General features: G+C 38.6%; 1 protein-coding gene across 10 annotated transcripts in view; it reads right to left on the reverse strand.

The window, feature by feature from the left end:
* Positions 1-773: 773 nt before the first annotated feature.
* Positions 774-18,998, reverse strand: part of Arhgef6 (Rac/Cdc42 guanine nucleotide exchange factor 6) — a 110,649-nt gene continuing 92,424 nt past the window's right edge. For 5 of the 10 annotated variants that reach the window (XM_047535718.1, XM_047535719.1, XM_047535724.1 and 2 more), the window contains 10 exons: positions 16,614-16,700; positions 15,772-15,850; positions 14,631-14,773; positions 13,441-13,578; positions 11,898-11,918; positions 10,613-10,706; positions 9,415-9,492; positions 6,942-7,041; positions 4,816-4,870; positions 774-3,209 (listed from right to left, as the gene is read on the reverse strand). In XM_047535718.1, the coding sequence (XP_047391674.1) occupies positions 3,069-3,209; positions 4,816-4,870; positions 6,942-7,041; positions 9,415-9,492; positions 10,613-10,706; positions 11,898-11,918; positions 13,441-13,578; positions 14,631-14,773; positions 15,772-15,850; positions 16,614-16,700 (936 nt within the window). In that variant the 3' untranslated portion in view covers positions 774-3,068. The remainder of the gene's footprint in view (positions 3,210-4,815; positions 4,871-6,941; positions 7,042-9,414; positions 9,493-10,612; positions 10,707-11,897; positions 11,919-13,440; positions 13,579-14,630; positions 14,774-15,771; positions 15,851-16,613; positions 16,701-18,998) is intronic. The other 5 variants (XM_047535715.1, XM_047535720.1, XM_047535717.1 and 2 more) reach the window with 5 other exon arrangements.

Below are 18,998 nucleotides of genomic sequence, written 5' to 3' on the forward strand. Positions count from 1 at the left end.
AAAGGAGTTTTATTCATACATAAAGAACAAAATTATGTCATTTGCAAGAAAACAGAAGGAATTGGAGAGCGTTAAGTGAAATAAGCCAGACTCAGAAAAACAAGAGTCATATGTTTTCTCTCATATGTGGAAGCTAGAGGATAAAAAAGACAAAAAAAAAATCTCTCGTGAAAGTAGAAGGAAACCATGAGAACAGAGGAGGAGAACCAGGAGAAGGAAGAGGAGAAGGCAAGGAGAGGTGTTACACAGGGAAATTGGCCAAATTACATTATTTACATGCTTGAATATGCTGCAATGGAATCCACTATTCTGTACAATTAATATGCACCAATAAAAATTTGGAGTCAAACTCATAGAAGTAGAGAATAGAATGGTGGTTTCCAGAGTCTGGGGCGAGGATGTGGAGATGGTGAAATGTTCATTAAAGTGGACAAAGTTTCAGTTAGGAGAAATAAGTATGTGAGACCTATTGCAAAACATGGTGACTATAGTCAATGATAATTTATTGTGTATTTCAAAATAGTTAAAAGAGAAAATTTATAAATGTTCTCACCACAAAGGTATGATGACTATTTGAGGTAATGGACATGTTCGTTAGCTGATGTGATCTACCACAACATATACATTGATTGAAATATCATACTGTACCCCATAAATATACACAATTATTATTTTTCAATTAAAAATAAAATTAAACTTTAAAAAATTAAAAATGATAAAAAGAAATCTTTCTGCACTCCCCCCTAGCAAAAAGAGAAACAAATCACTTATTTTATAAAGCACTGTTTATTCTTATTTATTGAAAATGTCAATTTTAAAAGTTTTTAAAATAAAAACAAGTTAGAAAATTTGCACTTGTGTAAGAAGGGACATGACAGAGAAGAAAATGAAAGGCCTCTAAAGGCAGCAGTTTAATTACAGAGTAACAGGAATCCATTTATAGAGTATTGTAAACAACACAGCTATGAAGACACTGCTCTCGGGTTAACATGGCTTCATTTCCTTTATATTATTGTTTAGTGTATAAGCGCGGACAGCTCTCTGCACAAGCTTCATTACCCAGAGTACCATGGGCCTCTCATCAGAAGGACCAAGTCCCCAAAACATGCATATGTACATATCACTTTAAAATAAAGATCTTTCAATATCTTAAGCAATCAACTAAAATATTTTGTAATCACAAAAATGTTTCCTAGGGATATAGTTTGCACATTTATTGCAAGTTATTAACTAACCACAGACAGGGAAGATGTGAGGATCTGTGTTGTTATTGTTTTAAATTTTTAGGTGAAAGACGTCATACCTAAACTTCTATGCTTAAAAACAGAACCACCATTCTTAGAAATATTCACTCTTCAACTTCCAAAGATGTCTGTGTGTGATTGGCTGATGTTGGACTGTGAATGCTGTAATTTCTGCTGTGCAGCAGGTAGACAACAGCCCTGTACCGTGAAGCTATGGAACCCTGAGACTCTCAGTGCCAGAAAGAAAAAGGGCTCCTCAGCAAGCTGAGGGTTTCAAGCTTCAAGTTTAATTTTCAACATTTGCGAATTGCACATTTATTAGGAATCCATCAAATGTATTTGTGTAACACTACTTTTATCAACTTATTGGCCTATTGCCTCTCTGTCCAGTGACCTTCCCCATCTGTCCAAATGCCCCCAGTCTAGGTGGGAAAGAGGAGTGGGCTGCATTTCTCTGTCCTATAGTCTTAGTAGACATTGAATTGCACTGAATTTGGATGTGCACTGTTCTTCTGTGACTCTTCTAAACCTGGTTTCTCACAATTCTAATTTCTGGGATACTTACAAAGTTGATGATCTGATTCAATAAGTTGAGTAAATCAGTTCCAAATAATCAGCATCACTAGTAACCAACAGAGTTACTAGAGGAGCCCTTTCATTCTAGATACACAAACAAGACCAACTTCACATTTTTGCAAATAATGCTTAGAGTCCTACTCAAAAGAGGCCAATGATTATTACAACTTCTCATGGTGTAAATGGGAGAGCAATAAACTGAATGACAGATGTCTATTAGGGTATAATATCTTCTCCATGTAGGTTGTTTCAAAGAATGAGAGGTTGCAGTTTGAATATGCAATGCAGAGTAACCACTCATAGTCTAACTACATTTTTTTCAAAAGTAAGCAAAGCACATACATACTAGTTTACACAGCACTCAGTATGGTTGGCTAAAAGCACTGGAGAAATATAGAACTTACACACTGGGCAGAAGGCTGGGGTGGGGAAGAAACCCTATCATGCACTAGGAAGAGCTGGTCAACTCTGCAGTTGAAGGGGAGGATTACCCAATGTAATTTGCTGCTGGATTTGGTGTTGGCACGAATGTCCAGAGCTTCTGACCCACTGAGTTAAAATGTACACCAGTACAAAAGAAATCAGGGTATACAGTTTTCTTGGTCTTATAGACAACGTAGGGCTATAGTTTTCAATGATGTGACTGAAGGGTGGCATATGACAGTCTAGGAAAGGTCATGTGGATCAATGAGCATGTGACAGTCACCTATTCTACTCATAGCTCAGGAAGCTTCGCCTTCAGTAAATTAGGTACTGAGGGGCTGCTGAGTACAGGAAGTGTAGGGGGAAAGCTGGGTTCACAATTACTACTCCATGGCCAGCTGCTTTGTGAAAACAGTCAACCCAACTAGCACGACCAGAGGGCAATGGCTATTGCAGAGGCACTGCAAAATGAAGGCTATCTGAAGACCGTTGAAGTCATTTGCCTACATTAGCTTTTCTCTTCTTATTGAATGGAGAAGACTCTAGGGCCACTTCTACCACCACCTCCTGCTTTTTCCCATTGGAAACAGAAAACCCAACCAACCAATAATCAAACAACAGCAAACACCCAAACACACACACACACACACACACACACACACACACTCACACACACACATACCTGTGCATGCACACATATACACACAGACATGCACAGATTCAAACACAAAACAGAAGCCATAAAAGTGAGCAAAATGAGTCAAATCAATCAGCCAGACATTTGAAGATGCACCAAAGGCACAATGCCTAGCTGCACAGTGATGGTTATGGAAGAATCGGGGTCTTGCTACTGGATTCAGCTCGAATGCACTCATCTGTTTGCTTCAACAGCCTCCGGACTAGCTTTTCTAGATCCCTTCTTGACTTCAATTCTTCTTCCAGGCACTGCTTCATTCTTTTATTCTCCTACAATGGGAAAAGATCTGTCAATGAATGAACAGAGGGAGCCCTCCCTAGGCTCCTCCTGCTCATCTTCTTGGCTCCCTTCACCCGTGATTACACTTTCTTTTCTCAAACTCTGCTCCCACAGCTTCTAAGTCTAGGCAGCTTCTTGATTCTCCCACCTACCTCTGACCAACCTTTTCCATTCCTCTTTCCTGAAATACAAGCATTCTCCAAGGCCTAAACTACACTGTCCCTCTTTTTCATTTAATACTCCTGTCACCTAGTGTCTTCCCTTTCAACCCAAGTGTTTATTAAGGCACCTCCAAAATAACTCTGGTAGTAAACTCATCTTCTGAGCACCAGGTCCACAACCTCCAATGCCAACTTGGTATTTCTACCTTCTTAGGTTTCAAGCACTTCAAACTCACTAGGTCCTAAAGTAAAAATAGTATCTCCCCCATCACCCCAAATCTCCTCCTGTGGTTCTTGATCTCTGTGGAGGGCACTTCCATATCAAACTAGACACCTGAGAAGGTGCTTTATCTTTATTCCATGGTTTTTCTTAATCCCAGCATTGTGTCATCATATCCCATAGGTTCAAACTCCACAACATGCCTTCCTATACATCTGCTCTCCTCCTCTACTGCCTCGGTGGCCTGCCTCAGTTCAGGACCTCATCCTGTCTCATCCTGGCACCATCAGAACCTCCTAAGTGGCCTTTCAGTCCCTTGTCTCTTCCCCTCTCAACCATTCTGCCCCTGGTCAGTAGGAGATTCAGTCTTGCATACAGGCAGAGGGTACATCATGGAACAGTGGTTCATATCTCCAGAGGGATCCACAAGCCATGACTGATGATTCTGTTTACACTTACATGCTGTTGTGATTTGGATAAGAGGTATCCCTGAAAAGCTCCTGGGTTAATGCAGGAATGGTCAGAGGCAAAATAGATTATGAGAGCTGAAACCTAATTAGTGGATTAATCCATCCATTTTATGGATTAATAATTTGAATGGAATAACAGGATAGTAACTACAGGCAGGTAGGATAAGGCTAAAGGAGCTAGGTCACTGGGGGTGTGCCTTTGGGGTTTACATTTTGGCTCCTCAGTCTCTCTTCCTGCTTCCTAGCTACTATGAGCTAAGCAGCTTTCCTCCACTAGGCCCTTCCACCATGATGTTTGGCTTCACTTGGGCCCAAGCAATGGACTTGGCTGATCATAGACTGAGACCTCTAAAACCATGAGCCCCAAATAAACCTCCTTTAAGTTGTTCTTGTCAGGCATTTTGGTCACAGCAATGAAAAGCTGATTAAAACACACACACACACATACACACACACAATCGATATGCCTTTTCTTGGGCTCTTTTACAGATATCAAAACAAAAATGTCATAACTAAGTTCAGAACCCTATTTCAAACTGATAAATAGGAATATAAGTAAGACCCAGAAATCCAAACTCAAGGCCTCATGGCAAAAATCAATGAAACTCACCCTGATGAAACAAGGAAAATAAAAATTCCCCTTTACCATCTTGCTCCTGGGCCTTTCCTGACAGCATCTCCCAGTGGGTAGCAAGGAAGATGGAGGGGTTCTGTTATCAGAGAAAATGACTTTTAATCTTATTACCTGCTTCAGTTCTTTGACTTCATCCTTCAAGGCATAAACCGTATCAACGAGGCTCCTAGAACATGAAGAGAAAATTCAGAGATGAGTGACTGGCACCAACATACAATTAAGTAATACTTAACTCCATAAAAATACAGATCCTAGAAAGCAGTGTATCTCTAGCCAATGGGGAATGGTACTGCATTGACTGGTTCTTTCTTTCTTTTTATGAAAGAACAACTACTGCCTCCCATGTTCATTCCAGAACCATATACTGTGCCTTCTCTGTAATTCCCTCCTCCTTGGCTTCTTACTTTCAGCTTGTGTAACCAGAAAACAAGAGACTAGGACCATAATGAAGTTTTTCCCAGCTTGAAATATAATTAACAAATGAAAATTGCATATATTTAAAGTATACGACATATTTCTAAAAATCTTTTTAGTTGTAGATGGACCTTTATTTGTTTACATGTGGTGCTGAGGATTGAACCCACTACCTCACACATGCTAGGCAAGTGCTCTACCACTGAGCTACAACCCCAGCTCCTAATATGATGTTTTGATATATGTCTACATTGTGAAATGATGACCACAATCAAGCTAAATAACACATCTATCACCTAACATAGTTATCATCTGTGTGTATGTGTCTGGTGAGAACATTTACAATTTACTCTTAGAAAATTCCAAGTATACAGTACAGTATTGTTAACTTAGACCCAATGCTGTACATGAGGTCTACTAAAACTTACTCATTCTGCCTAACTAAAACTTCATACCATTGACCAACATATTCCCATATTCCTCCACCCCATCCCAACTTCCAGCAACCATTTCTCTGCTTCTATGAGTTCAACTTTTTCAGATTCCCATCATAAGGTTTGTATTTATGTGGCTTTAGGGCAGGAATGAATATCACTTAATGTATAATGAGAGGTGTCAGAAGGCCCTGTCTGTACTACAATAACTCTGCTAAACCATTGCTTTTCACTTACCCGACCCTAACTGACCTCATATGACACAAAATCAGGGCATTATTTCTGGACTATTCTATATATTACAAAAAATGAGGAAGTACCCTGGCTAAGTTGCGGAACAGTCTTTCTTCTCAGGCTCAATCCCTGAAAAAGGAGTTTAGAGATCTACATTCCAGTTTGGATCCTGCCACTTACTAGTCCTCTAACCTTGGGTAACCAGTTTCCTTCTCATCTTCTCTTGGTCTTAGCTTCTTCACATATAAAATGGGGATAAAACCACATTCCCTGAAACCCTAGGAAAGTTGTGAAGATTAATACAGATATAATAAAAATTATTATTATTATATTTATGTACTAGCCTTTATATTTAACTATATTCCATCATACAACTCTGAAAGCATTGCTATCATCCATATTGTAACATATGAGGAAACAGGCCCAGATAGGTGAAGGAAGCTGCCTCAGGTCATACAGCTAATGAGTAGCAGAATCAGGAGTTGAACCAGGCCTGGTCTCTTGAGTCCAAGTGCTTTACCATATCTGCCATATCACTTTATACACCAGATGTAAGAATACATGAGGATGCCAAGCACTTTGAAATGTGCTATCTTGTGCAAATTCAGGTCTGACTTCAGAAATGACTCAAGATTAAACAAATTAATTTTTTAACTACTTTGTGTTTACTTTATGAGCCAGAGGGTATCTAACCTCTAGGTCACACTCACTACTGTGAAAGGTAGATCAGAGACATAATTTCCCTGAACCTCAGTTTCCTCATCTGTAAGAGTGGTGAGAATCATGCTTGTCTCACTGGATTACTGTAGGACTTTGAGATCAAACATGTGAAAGTCTAGCCCTAACTCAAAAAATGTGAGCGGTACCCCTCCAGGCAGGGAAACCAGAGCTATGGCATTCCTGTATACCTGCTAAACCCATCCAGAGCACTGGTACTCTTGAGTGCTCTGAAGCAGCTTACTATCTGGGGAAGTTGGCTACAAATGGAACTTATCTGAAGGGTTCTGGTCACTCCACCACTCCTTACCCCTTTCTGCTTCCCTTTGTAAGGGAGGAAGCCCTTTCAAGGCCCCCAACTGCATGCTCAGCAAAGAGGACTAGATTTCCTTTCCAGTTCCTTGACAAAACAGGAAAGGTGTCACCTGCTCTACTCACTTTTCTTCAATTATGGTCTGGCCATTGCTTCTGGTTTCTTCAATGATGAGTTTCTCTTCCTCAGGGAGTAAGACTTGTGGAACAGAATCTTTGCGAGCACCTACAAATGAGGGTTGCAAGAGGGATGAGTGACTAACAAAGATTATTTGTAGGCATTAGTTCCTTTCCACTACCATTAAAGCAGGGTCTTTGTTCAAAGCATCCTGCTACCTTGCACTCAGATATGAATATTTGCTGATTATTTTTCCTGCCATGAGGAATTCTAAATGCTAAAATACATTATTTAATTTGGAGGAGGGCATTTTGAATTCAGAAAAATAAGATGAAATAGTCACTATAACAGCTGTTCTCAGTCAAGACTCCCAGAGTTTCCTGTTTTGCCTTCCCTACAGGAGAACTAACTAGCAATTTCTCCATGCCTGCAATTCTCTAGGACATTCACACCATATCCTATGCTTTGCTATTCTATAATTTTAGTAAAGATCAGGTTGAAAGCAGCAGTGCATGAGAAACAATGCTCTTGAAAGGTGCCAGATGCAGTATTCCTGTTCATTTCTTCTGTTTATGGTCGTAAAAGGGAATGGAGGGTCCCTTGAGACTTTTTTTTTTTTGGTACTGGGAATTGAACCCAGGGGCATTCAACCACTGAGCTATATTCCCAGCCCCTTTTTGTATTTTATTTTCTTAGATACAGGGTCTCACTGAGTTGCTTAGGGTCTCCCTAAGTTACTGAGGCTGGCTTTGAACTCGTGATCCTCCTGCCTCAGCTTCCTGAGCTGCTGGGATTACAGGTGTGCACCACCATGCCCAGTCACTGAAGACTGTTTTAATTCAGGGTAGAATGAGGTCATTATGCCAGCAGCAAAGTCTCAGGTATCCACACTGCTCTCTGCTCAGTCTGTCTCCAGGCTCTGGCATAGTAAAGGTGACAAAATAGACATGGAGGCCTGACCAAACAGCTCTCCTGAAACTCCAACCTCCTCCTCATTCTGGATCCTTCCTGTATGAGCTCAAGTGCTTAATCCTTGGTCTCTCTGAGTCACTGGCCTTGTCTCTTCTAGGTCAAGTTCCTTCAGAGGTGTGTACACTCACTACCTTCACTGGATCATGCCCTGCTTTCATGAGGTGAGATGTGTCTCCACATTCTCCAGGGAACAGCACTTTGTTGACACATAATAAATATACATAAGTCTGGCTGATAAATGAATGCAGCAAAAGCAAGAGTGGTCAGTTCTGGGGAAACAGGACATATAACTGGGCCTGGCATGTGCTAAACATGCAAAAGGGATGCTAGGGAAAAGGAGCAAAAATGTGCATATATTTAGGCCAGGACACCTGCTTATGCCTTCACCTCTGAGTAGATGAGCGAACTCTATAAAAGTGAAAAGAAGTGGTGGAAGAGAAAGATGAGGTCATATTCTGTATGCGTATGCTCCTTCTGGCGTCTCCTTGTCTCCCTCACATTCCTAACTTTCATGACGAAAACTGCTCTCACTTTCTTCTTCTGCATCCTCCAAACTTGCTATCAAAACTGGACATGACTGAAGTCACAGCCAGGTTTTGTCTGTGAAGCAGAAAGTGTCTCTTCATGGTCAAATGTGTTGACTTTCACATGGCATGCTTTCCTCTTGACCAGTCTCAGAGATGTGCTACTTCGAAAGAATATGTCAAAGTAGTCTGCTTAAAAAGTCCCTTCCCACACCAAGGGATTAGTCAGTGACTGTAGAAATGGAGCATTATGGGGCATTTGTTTCTTATTCAAATGTGAAAACCTCATAATCAGTATCCTGAATGTCTATGAGAATGGCAGACAAAAGACATTATCCATGTGACCTGGCTTTTATGAAGCACAAGAATGCATCAGAAAACATTATCCAGCTTTCAGTTTGTTACCTGCAAGTTGTATAGAGAAATAACCTCACCTAAGAGCTCCCTGATCAGTCTCATACATTTTGAGCAGCCCCTGCTGCACTGCTACATTTCCAGATTTTCAGAGCAACTTTGAAACTTGAGTCTGGTGAAGCATTGTTTGTTTAAACATGCAGTTGATCAAAGATAGTATTTTGACTTCCTTTCCAAATCTGCCTCTAACATGAGATTAGCATCAGTTCACAGACACAGGAACTCTCTGGGCTCTTTAATTCCTAACTGGTGCTGGTGCAGGTATCTGTGTACTTCAAAGGAGAATGAATGGCTTTTTAAAATTGTTTTCATTTCGATCACCTCCAACTTTTTCTCTCTTGCATCTCTTTCTGGGTGAAAAGCAACAGTGGTAAACAAACCTCTCAGTAGCTAAAACCACCTTATCTGAAAGATGCAGTCCTGCACAGCTCCTCTGCACCCAGTCACCTGCTTTCCACACCCTGCAACCCAATATGCATTGCTTCTCTTTTTTTGTCTAAGAGACAGAGAGTAGTAAAGAAACAACATTTATTAGGGAAAGTAGTTTGGAGCAATCTACTTGAGGCATTACCTTGTTGAAAATTGGCACTGGTGCAGTAGGCTTCAATCACCTTAAGAATCTGAGCATCCTCTTCCAGAGCAGCTGTACCTGTCAAATTTAATTAAAAAGGACTTCATAGATCAATGCTTCTGAACCTTCAAAATGATGCAGCACACTTCACTGCTGAGGACCAGCCTCTCTGATCAATAATGTTTCTAAAAGGCAGTAGAAACAACTATTTGACCCTCATGCTCAAGAAGAGTGATAGCAACCCTACAGAGTCTTGAGGTCAGCCTCAGTGAGCTTAGCACTGATAGAGGCCTGCTCCTCAAGCCCAGAGCTCTAGACTGGTGAGTCCTGACTGTCATCTCTCGGTGGCCAAAATCAGAGCCATAGTCTTGGTACTGGCTTCAGCTCCCAGCTAATACACCACAGCCCTTCCTCTCCTTTAAATTTCAAGGCTCAACTTCTCTAGATAGTTTCCACAACAACCCCCATTCATCTTTCCAATCAGCTGGCATATTCATTGACTCTCCTTCTTCCCACCCACCTCCCCAACTCATTCTTGAAATGACTGGAGGGCACCCTGTTAATAAGTTGATGTATATGATGTACACCCACAAGGTGTGTGTGGGGGACAGGGCATGCAGAAGTTGGAGTCCAGCAAAAATTTATCCAAACAATATTTTTTACTTATACACACATTACTGCCACCTCTTTATGAGACTTGCTCTTTACATGCATCCCAAAGTTCCCTAGCCACAGTCTTATAGCTAAATAGATATGTATGGATTGACAAACTGACTTTGCAGCCTGCCTCTAAATAAAGCCCTGTTTCTAGATGTCAGCAGGCCAGTTCCTTGACGGAAAACATCACTGAACTTTAGACTTCCTGAAAAGCTTCAATCTTCAGGTCTAATAGTCTACTCTGTACAGAAAAACATCTCAGTCATCAAAACCTAAGAGGAAGAAACAAGTATCCTTAATAGGTTTCTTGAGAGGTTGTAAACTAGGTGGAGTGAAATGTTTGGTATCATAAAAATGACACAGATGATGTCTGCCTAAGATGACAGGAAGTGATTATTTAAAAGTCTCAGAGATGACCAAACTTTTCCATACATTTATATAACTGATGAGGCCAAGAACAAACTTCTCTAATCATGCACTTTTAAAAAATTCTCATGTTAGCTCATCCATAAATAACTTTTATAAAGTATAAAACACATACTTTTTCTAATCACATATTCCTCCTCTGATGGTTTTCTCTCAGTCTTTCTTTTATGAAGAAACTTCTTCATTGTTTTGGGGCTTTTACTGGACTCCTGTAAGGATAAAGTTTTCTTAATGAATTAAAATTCTCTCCCAAATTCAAATTAAAATAGAGCAAATTAAATGAAATAGAATGCCTCTCATTTTGACAGTTAGGCATCCATCAAAATTTAATATTATACATAATAAAAATGACTCCAATAAACTCCACAAAGTTAGATAAAATACAGGCAATGATATTATCCTCTCAATTGCCATAACAATGAGAATAAGAATGGAGTCTGTCTACTAAAGATGAGGCAGACATTCTCCAGGAGGTCAAATGCCTTTAGGGTACCATCTGCAGAGAAAGTAATGGATATCAACTCTAGAAAAAATAATAATATTCCTAAATTGGTTTATGTTCCCCACTGATACCATTTTAAAGGAATTAAATAACAATTGAAGCTAATAATAGAGCATTTATCACTTTTCAAAGAGCATCAAAACTACTTTTAAGAGTATTTTTTGTAACAGTCCCACAAAGAATATAATGTTCATTTGTCAGATGGGAAAATTAAGGCAGAGAGATTAAGTAATTTTTCCAAACTCAGAGAGAAAAGCCAAATGAAGAATTTTCTAGTAAGTGATTCTGGGTTAAAAGTAACAAACCCACAGACAAGCTTAACTACATATGTATAAAACCATATTTTTAATTAGTAGACAGTGGAGAAGAGAATTACTAAATTTGCTTTTGCTTTATGAATGATCATCAAATTGAAAAAAGTGCTCATTGTCAATATCCAAGCAAATGGATTAAATCTTACACTTAGGGAAAAATTGTCATGATTACCTTATCCAAATTTTCCATGCAATGTACATATGTGATGCATAGATAATCATTAGCATTTTAAAATATATTAAACAAAGAATTTCATTTCTTTTGCTTAGCCACAGTGATCCACTTAGGCTTAAAAAGAGACAGACATGAAAAACTCACATGTGACAAAAATAAGAGGAAAAAACAGCATTTCAAAAAACAGGAAATGGACCTTACTAAAGCGTTACATAGAAGATGACATTTTTATATGTATTTTTCATAAGCCTGCTTTTTGAAGAAAATACTTACATGTCAGAATTGTATCTTCATATTTTAGCCACCAATTATAACAAGGGACAAAACAAGCATAAAGGAAAGCTTCATTCATCAAAGGTTACAGCACAACATATGTCACTGTAAGCCAAAGATATTGTTCTACCCTTACCTTTAAGATATAAGACATCCTCTAAAATGAATATGTAAAGAAAGAGAAGATGAGCGTGAGAGGTCGATGGTTATAATGACCAAATCCATTTATCAATAATTCTAAAACAACATTTGAAATGTTAGTGTTATCATAAATTACAAAGAAAGAATATCATCACATTTCCCAAATTAGTTTCAGGTGCAATATCATCATGCAGAAGTCCAAAGAACAACAAAAACTGAAAATAACTGAATATACACTACATAGTAAGAATATATTAATAACTATCTTTCCCCAGCAGAAACAAAGTGATCATGCCTTAGTTTTAATAGATTAGTTATGTGAAGGATTAAGTCAACTTTACACTTCAAAGCTCACCTTCACTGAATATAATAACTGACAATTATAAATTATCCAGCATTGAAAAAGGGACCTAGATAACTAGGAAGTGGCACTCCTGCTTTAGGTAATGAAAGAAGAAAATCGAATAATTGTGGGAATTGCAGGTTAATTTCCAAAGCAAATCTGTGGGACAGTTTTTTGGTCGAATTCTGAATAGAGGTGAACAATTAAGATTCAACTCAAGCAATGTTTCTCCTATTGTGTTGAGCCAAAAGTGTCCAAAAAAATCCTCCAATGCCCAAATATTGTTCTATTTTAACTGCACTGAGAGTTGGAGACACAATTAATTGAAGCAGAAGCATGGTGGTTTAAATAAAAGCACACTCAAACTTGAGCTAAGTCTGCATCATTCATCGAAACACACATTTGATATGCTGCCTTTGCACCATAATTCTAAAGCTCATATCGTAACTGTCACAAACCTATTCTTCTCTCAGCAAGATCTATTTAAAGAACAGATATTAATAAATAAGCATCTTTTCTGAAAGCTGAAACTATTAGAAACTGGTTAGAGGGGAAAAATCCCACTATATGGAAAAGGTAACGCTCTACACGTTATGGAAGCTAACTGCAACTTTGAGAGAAAAACAACCACCACCCTGAAATCCCACCTACTCAAATATCCAATGTCTCTTAAGGTTGTTGACAAGAAACCTCTCTTTAAAAAGACATTTCTTCTATTGACTTCTTTTCCCACTTCTGCTGCAGTAAATATCATTTTCATAATTTGCACTCATGACTAGCTCCTATAACACTTTACTGATTTTACTTTATAGGTCAAAATACTCCAAAATGCAGAATTGGGTCTGTTTGGTTGGAAATACAACTCCAAATGAAGTGGCTGTCATTTGAGACGTGTGAGCATGGTTAACTAAAAGAATTCTCACAATCACATGAAGGTAAACCAGAGGCACTTCAGGAGGAGGCTGGAAAAATTCAGGCACTGCACATTAACCATGTAGGTATTTCATTAATTTTTGTAGATGAACAAAGGGTAAATGGAAAATTCAGAAACAAAAAAATCACTGAGCCTGGTAATTCAAGATTAACTGACATACATCACCTATCATAAATTCTAGCACATTCTCACAGAAGGATTTGGAATAAGCTACAAGATTAGCTTGTCAGAAGCATTTGATACCATATGTAGCAAAATTACCTCTTTATACCCTAGTGCTGCTGATGGTCTAAGTGGAGGTGCAGGTCGTAGACAACTTAAACTCCACGGTTTTATAATTTGAGGAGGCTCCAAGGGTCCTCGGGGCTGTCCAGTAGAGCTAAAAGACTGGGAAAATGTCTGATGAGATGTTGGCAATCTGCCATCTGAACCCGAGCTTGTGCCACACAGTAAGGGAACAACAATCATTTCATTGGATCAGCAAAGTCGGGCAGAGAAAGGGAAAGATGGGAAAACAAAAGTCTCCAGTTTGAGAACTGGCACTTTCCACTCAAGATTATGGGGTCTCTAAGGAACAGCAGATATTGACTCGACATCCCATGATCCTGTCCTTTCTCTCTTCTGCAATTTCATTGAAGTCAACATTTTTTTCTCCTCTAGAAGGGAGGAAAGTGGGGTACCAGGCAACATTTGAGTTCAGTGATGTGTTTAGAACTCTAATAGGTGTTTAAATAGGTTATTTCATCAGAACAACATACAACATAGACTCAGCAATTGAAATAACTAGCTAGTAGTTGGCAAAGACAAGATTTGAACACAGATCGGATGCCAAAGCCCATGTTCTATCACCACAATGCACAGTGCTCAAAATAGGAATTTTGGCATCATGAGGGTTTGAGTGTTAACAGACAACACAGCATATCTTCCATTTCACTCAACAAGTACAGTAAAATCTCATCAATTCAAATTCCATGAATTCTAAATGCAGGAACTCAGAGGAAGACAGCACTGAAAGTTTATCTTTGAAGAAGGTTATTGAGCAAATGTGATAGCATGAGTGAGGTTACATGGAAATGTTTAAGTACTTAGGGAAGTAAGTTATTTGTTTTTACTCAGCATATTATTAATATGAAAATAACAGTCGCTAAACAAAGTAAATTTTGTTGATCATTAAAACATCTTAGCAGGATTTCTGGTTGGAAACACATGGCTAGCAGTTATTTAGAGTATCTGAATACTGTCAAACAAAATTGCACACTTGTAAGTGAAAATTTTTATTAATTTGGATGCACCTCACAATGAGAAATCAGAATTAGTGAGGTTTAACTGTACTTCAAAATCTATGAATAAAGACTAACCAAAGATGAAGGGAGTGCTCATTGCTTTGTATAAGTGTTTAGCAGGCAACATCTGAAGTAAGTATCCCTGGGCAGAAAAAATGGACTACTTACGGAATGAGCACTACACGATGATGATGTTTTGGATAATGAACCTCCAGAGGCAGGTCCTTTGGTCAGTCTGTTCAGATGCTCCAGCCATTCCTGGAAGTCCTGGTTGTTGTTGCAATGGACCACAACTCTCTCTACTATGTTACCTGCATCACCAGATTGTGAACATTTGAAAACAAAAGTAAAGGAAAACCTTGAGTTTGTCTCATTCATAAATATACTTCATGCAAGAAAGACTTGGGTGTCTAATTTCAGGGGTCTTCATATTCATGAATAACCCTTTCAAACTTCTATAGTAGGAACAGATAAGCTATGATACTAAAGTAAATAAATATTCATGTCTGATTTATAAAACTGTACTTGATTTCTACCACTTACAGAATCTTAGAAGTAGTGTAAAACCTCACTATGAACAAACTAGCAGTCCAAAAGTTTAAGTACATGGTATATCTAGTTCATTGTCTAAAGTGAGACTATTGTACAGTATCCCCCAATATTAAAGTAGAACAAGATTTGGGCAAATACAAAATTGTAGGCTTTTTATTGGGAAAGAAGAGTACCTGTAAGGCCAGGGACCATTATCCCAGTCTTAGCTGTTACACCACATCAGTGCAAAAAATGCAGCCATTACATGTAAATCATACAGGTCTGGCAAAAGGAATAATAGCCCAAAATGCCAGAGAACATTATCAAGATCTGGCATTTTGCTCAGTTTGTGAAGAAAGTTTCATGGCCTTTTAGCACTTTTTGGAAACACAACCAAATCTTGCTAATTCATAGGGGGATGTTAAGACTGCTGATAAAAGTCTACATCTTTGGATCTCTGCCACTAGGGAATAGATGACAGAGGAAGAGAAAATTACATTTACATCAGGCCATTTTGTTATTCTTTAGCTCTCACAAGTAGCTCTTATGCAAGGGAAGATTGAAACTAATGGCAAAGCCAAGGCTTTTAAAGGACCAGGAAACTTCTCTGTTCTATCATTGTACCCTAGTAATCCAAGGAAATGGAATATACTGTGCCATGTCCACATAAAACTTGCTCATGGACTTTATAACAAAATAATTGCATTCATTTATTTGAACTCCACTTCATCCCCAAAAAGATTTGAAGTAGCTACATGAAAAAGAGAAAGTTACTTACCTGTGATTTCAAATGTGCAGTCATTCCCTTCAATTTCATCTAATCTAGTCACCACCATTCCTGCTACTGGTATTTTTCCCTACCAGAAAAAAGGCACATTCCCATTAATTCTGTGATTTTATATATCTCTCTTAGATTTTCTGACCCTCCCAGAATCACTGCTGAATTATAGGTAGATATATTTCTCTAGTCTGTCAATAGATAATGTTTCCCTGTTTAAAATTTTAATCAGACAAGGTAGCAAAAGGGAAACCAGGGAAACAATAAGATCAGGATTTACAAAACAATTTACTTTTCAAACACGTTTTCACATGAATTAGTAAACCAAGTCAAGGCTCTATTTTATGAAAATTTGTCATGGCCAGGCCAGGATATAACAGGCATTACTAACTTATAACACTATATCTTGGTAGCACACTGAGAGAAGTTTAATTTCCTAAGGTGTTAAATGACTTGCTTCTTGGAAACCCAAATTGTGAGATGTGACAGTCATAAGACAATCACAGGAGCAGGTGCCAGCTTTATATTTTCTCATCAATAATGATATGGACCTATAAAATATTGCTGCTAATTTATCCAATTGTAGACTTAGAATTCTATTTGTACGTTCAAAATCCAATTCAGAAGCAAAGCAATAGATAATCAGGACAAACTCATTACTAACACAAAGGTCTTTGATCTAATGAACATCTGTTCTGATAAGCTGTTAAAATACAATGAAGGGTCAGAGCATTCTGCCTTTGCTGGCTTGAGCTTTTCATGCCATAGTGGAGACATTATGTCTTAATGGAAGCCTGTTTTCATATGGGTCCTGCCATTTGTTTTATATGAAATCTACTAACCTGATAGATAAAGCCACTCATCCGAGGACTTGCAGATAACATTAGCAAGACATTTGAAAATAACATAAGGTATCGCTCCTCTTTTTCCTGAGGTGGAATGAAAAATATTAAATGGAGAATAGAAATTGGACAATTTTGTTAAGAAGTTTTGGAATCACTGCTTTGTTACATAGATCTGACATAATCCACTGAAACATTAACAGTGATTTAAAGAAATACCCAATGTCAAAGCACAAAACTAGTTTAATTTTACTTTCACATGGACATAAACCCACAAGTTCTCTCTCTCTCTCTCTCTTTTTTTTTTTGTGGTCCTGGGGACTGAACTCTCTCTCTCTCTCTCTTTTTTTTTTTTTTTGTGGTCCTGGGGACTGAACTCAGGGGTGCTCTATCACTAAGCTACATCCCCAGCCCTATTTTGTATTTTACTTAGATACAGGGCCTCACTTAGTAGCTTAGGGTCTAAGTTGCTGAGGCTGGCTTTGAACTTGTGATCCTCCTGCCTCAGCCTCCCAAGTCACTGGGATTACAGGTGTGCACCACTATACCCGGCTCTCTTTCATTCTTAAACATAACAGTTAAATACAAATAATCACACTTGTTTCCCAAATACATAAACCTGAGAAGTCAACAGTGCAATGTATTAGGCCAGTGCAATGTATTAGGCCTGGGCACAAATAAGTCTCTAGTTTCACAAAACAAAAATAAAATTTCACCTTGAAAAGTGGCAAAAGAAGTAGTTTCTTTTTTTCTTTCTTTCTTTTTTTTGTGGTACTAGGGACTGAACTCAAGGTCTTGCACACACTAGGCAGAGGCTCTACCACTAAGGAACACCCCTAGCCCATGAAGTGGTTTTTGAGTTATGGAAAATTTATTTTGCTCTAATGCATATGTGGATTTTTTTATTTACAAAATTATTTTTAATCATTAAGAATAGGATAACTAATTGTATCCACATAAAACAAAGAAGTAAACACATTTTAAAAAATTTTGTTTGGTTTTTGTGTGTGCAAAGTACTGGGGGTCAAACCCAGGGCCTCATACATGCTAAGTATACACTCTAGCACTGAGCTAAACCCCCAGCCCAATTTTGCGATTTTTTTTTGATTGACACATAATCATTGTACATATTTATAAGGTAAAATGTCACGTTTCAATTCTTGTATACATTGTGTAATGATCTACCATCTTAAACTTTTCTCATTTCTTTACAGTGCATACATTCAAAATCCTCACTGCCAGCTCTTTTGAGATACACACAATGCATTGTTGTTAACTACATTTTTATGACATTAAAAGACCCTTCACATATGAGGTTCTTGGAATCCCTTAACCAGATATGCAACTGGTAAATGTGAAATTTCCATTTGGCTTTCATGCCCAGCCATCTTAGCCACAATTGTCCACATGCCTATCTGTATTTCCTTCCTCCCATTTGAGAAGAGCAACCCTCAGAAGCTAACTCTTCTAACAAGTGGTCTACATTCTCACCAACCTTTCTCTCATCTAGTTTTCTTCTGCACACATCTCCTCTCCTCCTCCCTCCAGCAGCCTCCCATACTTTACTAGCTTTTCCCCTTTTGCCTTTAACATATATGCATCTCCTGTCCTAAAAGGCTTTGTTCTTCCCATGTGGCTCCTTATACATAATATCTCATTTCTTGACATTTTATTGCCAAATTACTTGCTGCCTTCATTTTCTCCCCATTGATCCCCCCCTAACTGCACCCCTACTGCTTTCTCAAAGTCATCAATAACTGCCTTCTAGCAAAATCCAATGGCTTCTTCTAGGTCCTCACATTCCTTGACCTTTGAACCTTCTGCAGCACTCAGCTTACTGACCACTTTCAAGTGCTCCTCCAGGAATTTCCATGTTACCACAACCCCCAATTCTTTTCTACCCCCCTATTTGTCTTTCTTTTCTCTGGCATTCGTTCCTCCTCCTTTCACCCAGGGGATTTATCCCAAAGATGTGAATGACTAATAGTTAGACTCACTGCATTAACCTTCCCCAGGGTATCTGCATTTTCAATGAGATTGCTTATTAACCCAAAGTAATGAATCTCTGCCAGAGGCACGTCCGGGAATATAGGAAGCTGTTTTGGGAGAGGGAAGACAATTCTAACACCCGATAAATCATACCAGGTGACATAATCAACCTTTCTCCCCTACCCTGCCCCCTTCTTAAAAGAAATAATCCATCTTCAGCCCCTGTGCTTCTCTTTGGATATTTACCTCCTAGGAAGGCACATCTGTCAGGGACATCTGAATCTCTGCCTGTAACTGACCTATCACCCATATTTCCATACTATTTCAACAGCTGCCTATAAGATATCTTCACATGGATAGCTACAGTCTCTTGAAAGTTAACAGGTCTAAATTTCC

The sequence above is a fragment of the Sciurus carolinensis genome, chromosome X (genome assembly GCF_902686445.1).
Source record: "Sciurus carolinensis chromosome X, mSciCar1.2, whole genome shotgun sequence".
NCBI lineage: Eukaryota > Metazoa > Chordata > Mammalia > Rodentia > Sciuridae > Sciurus > Sciurus carolinensis.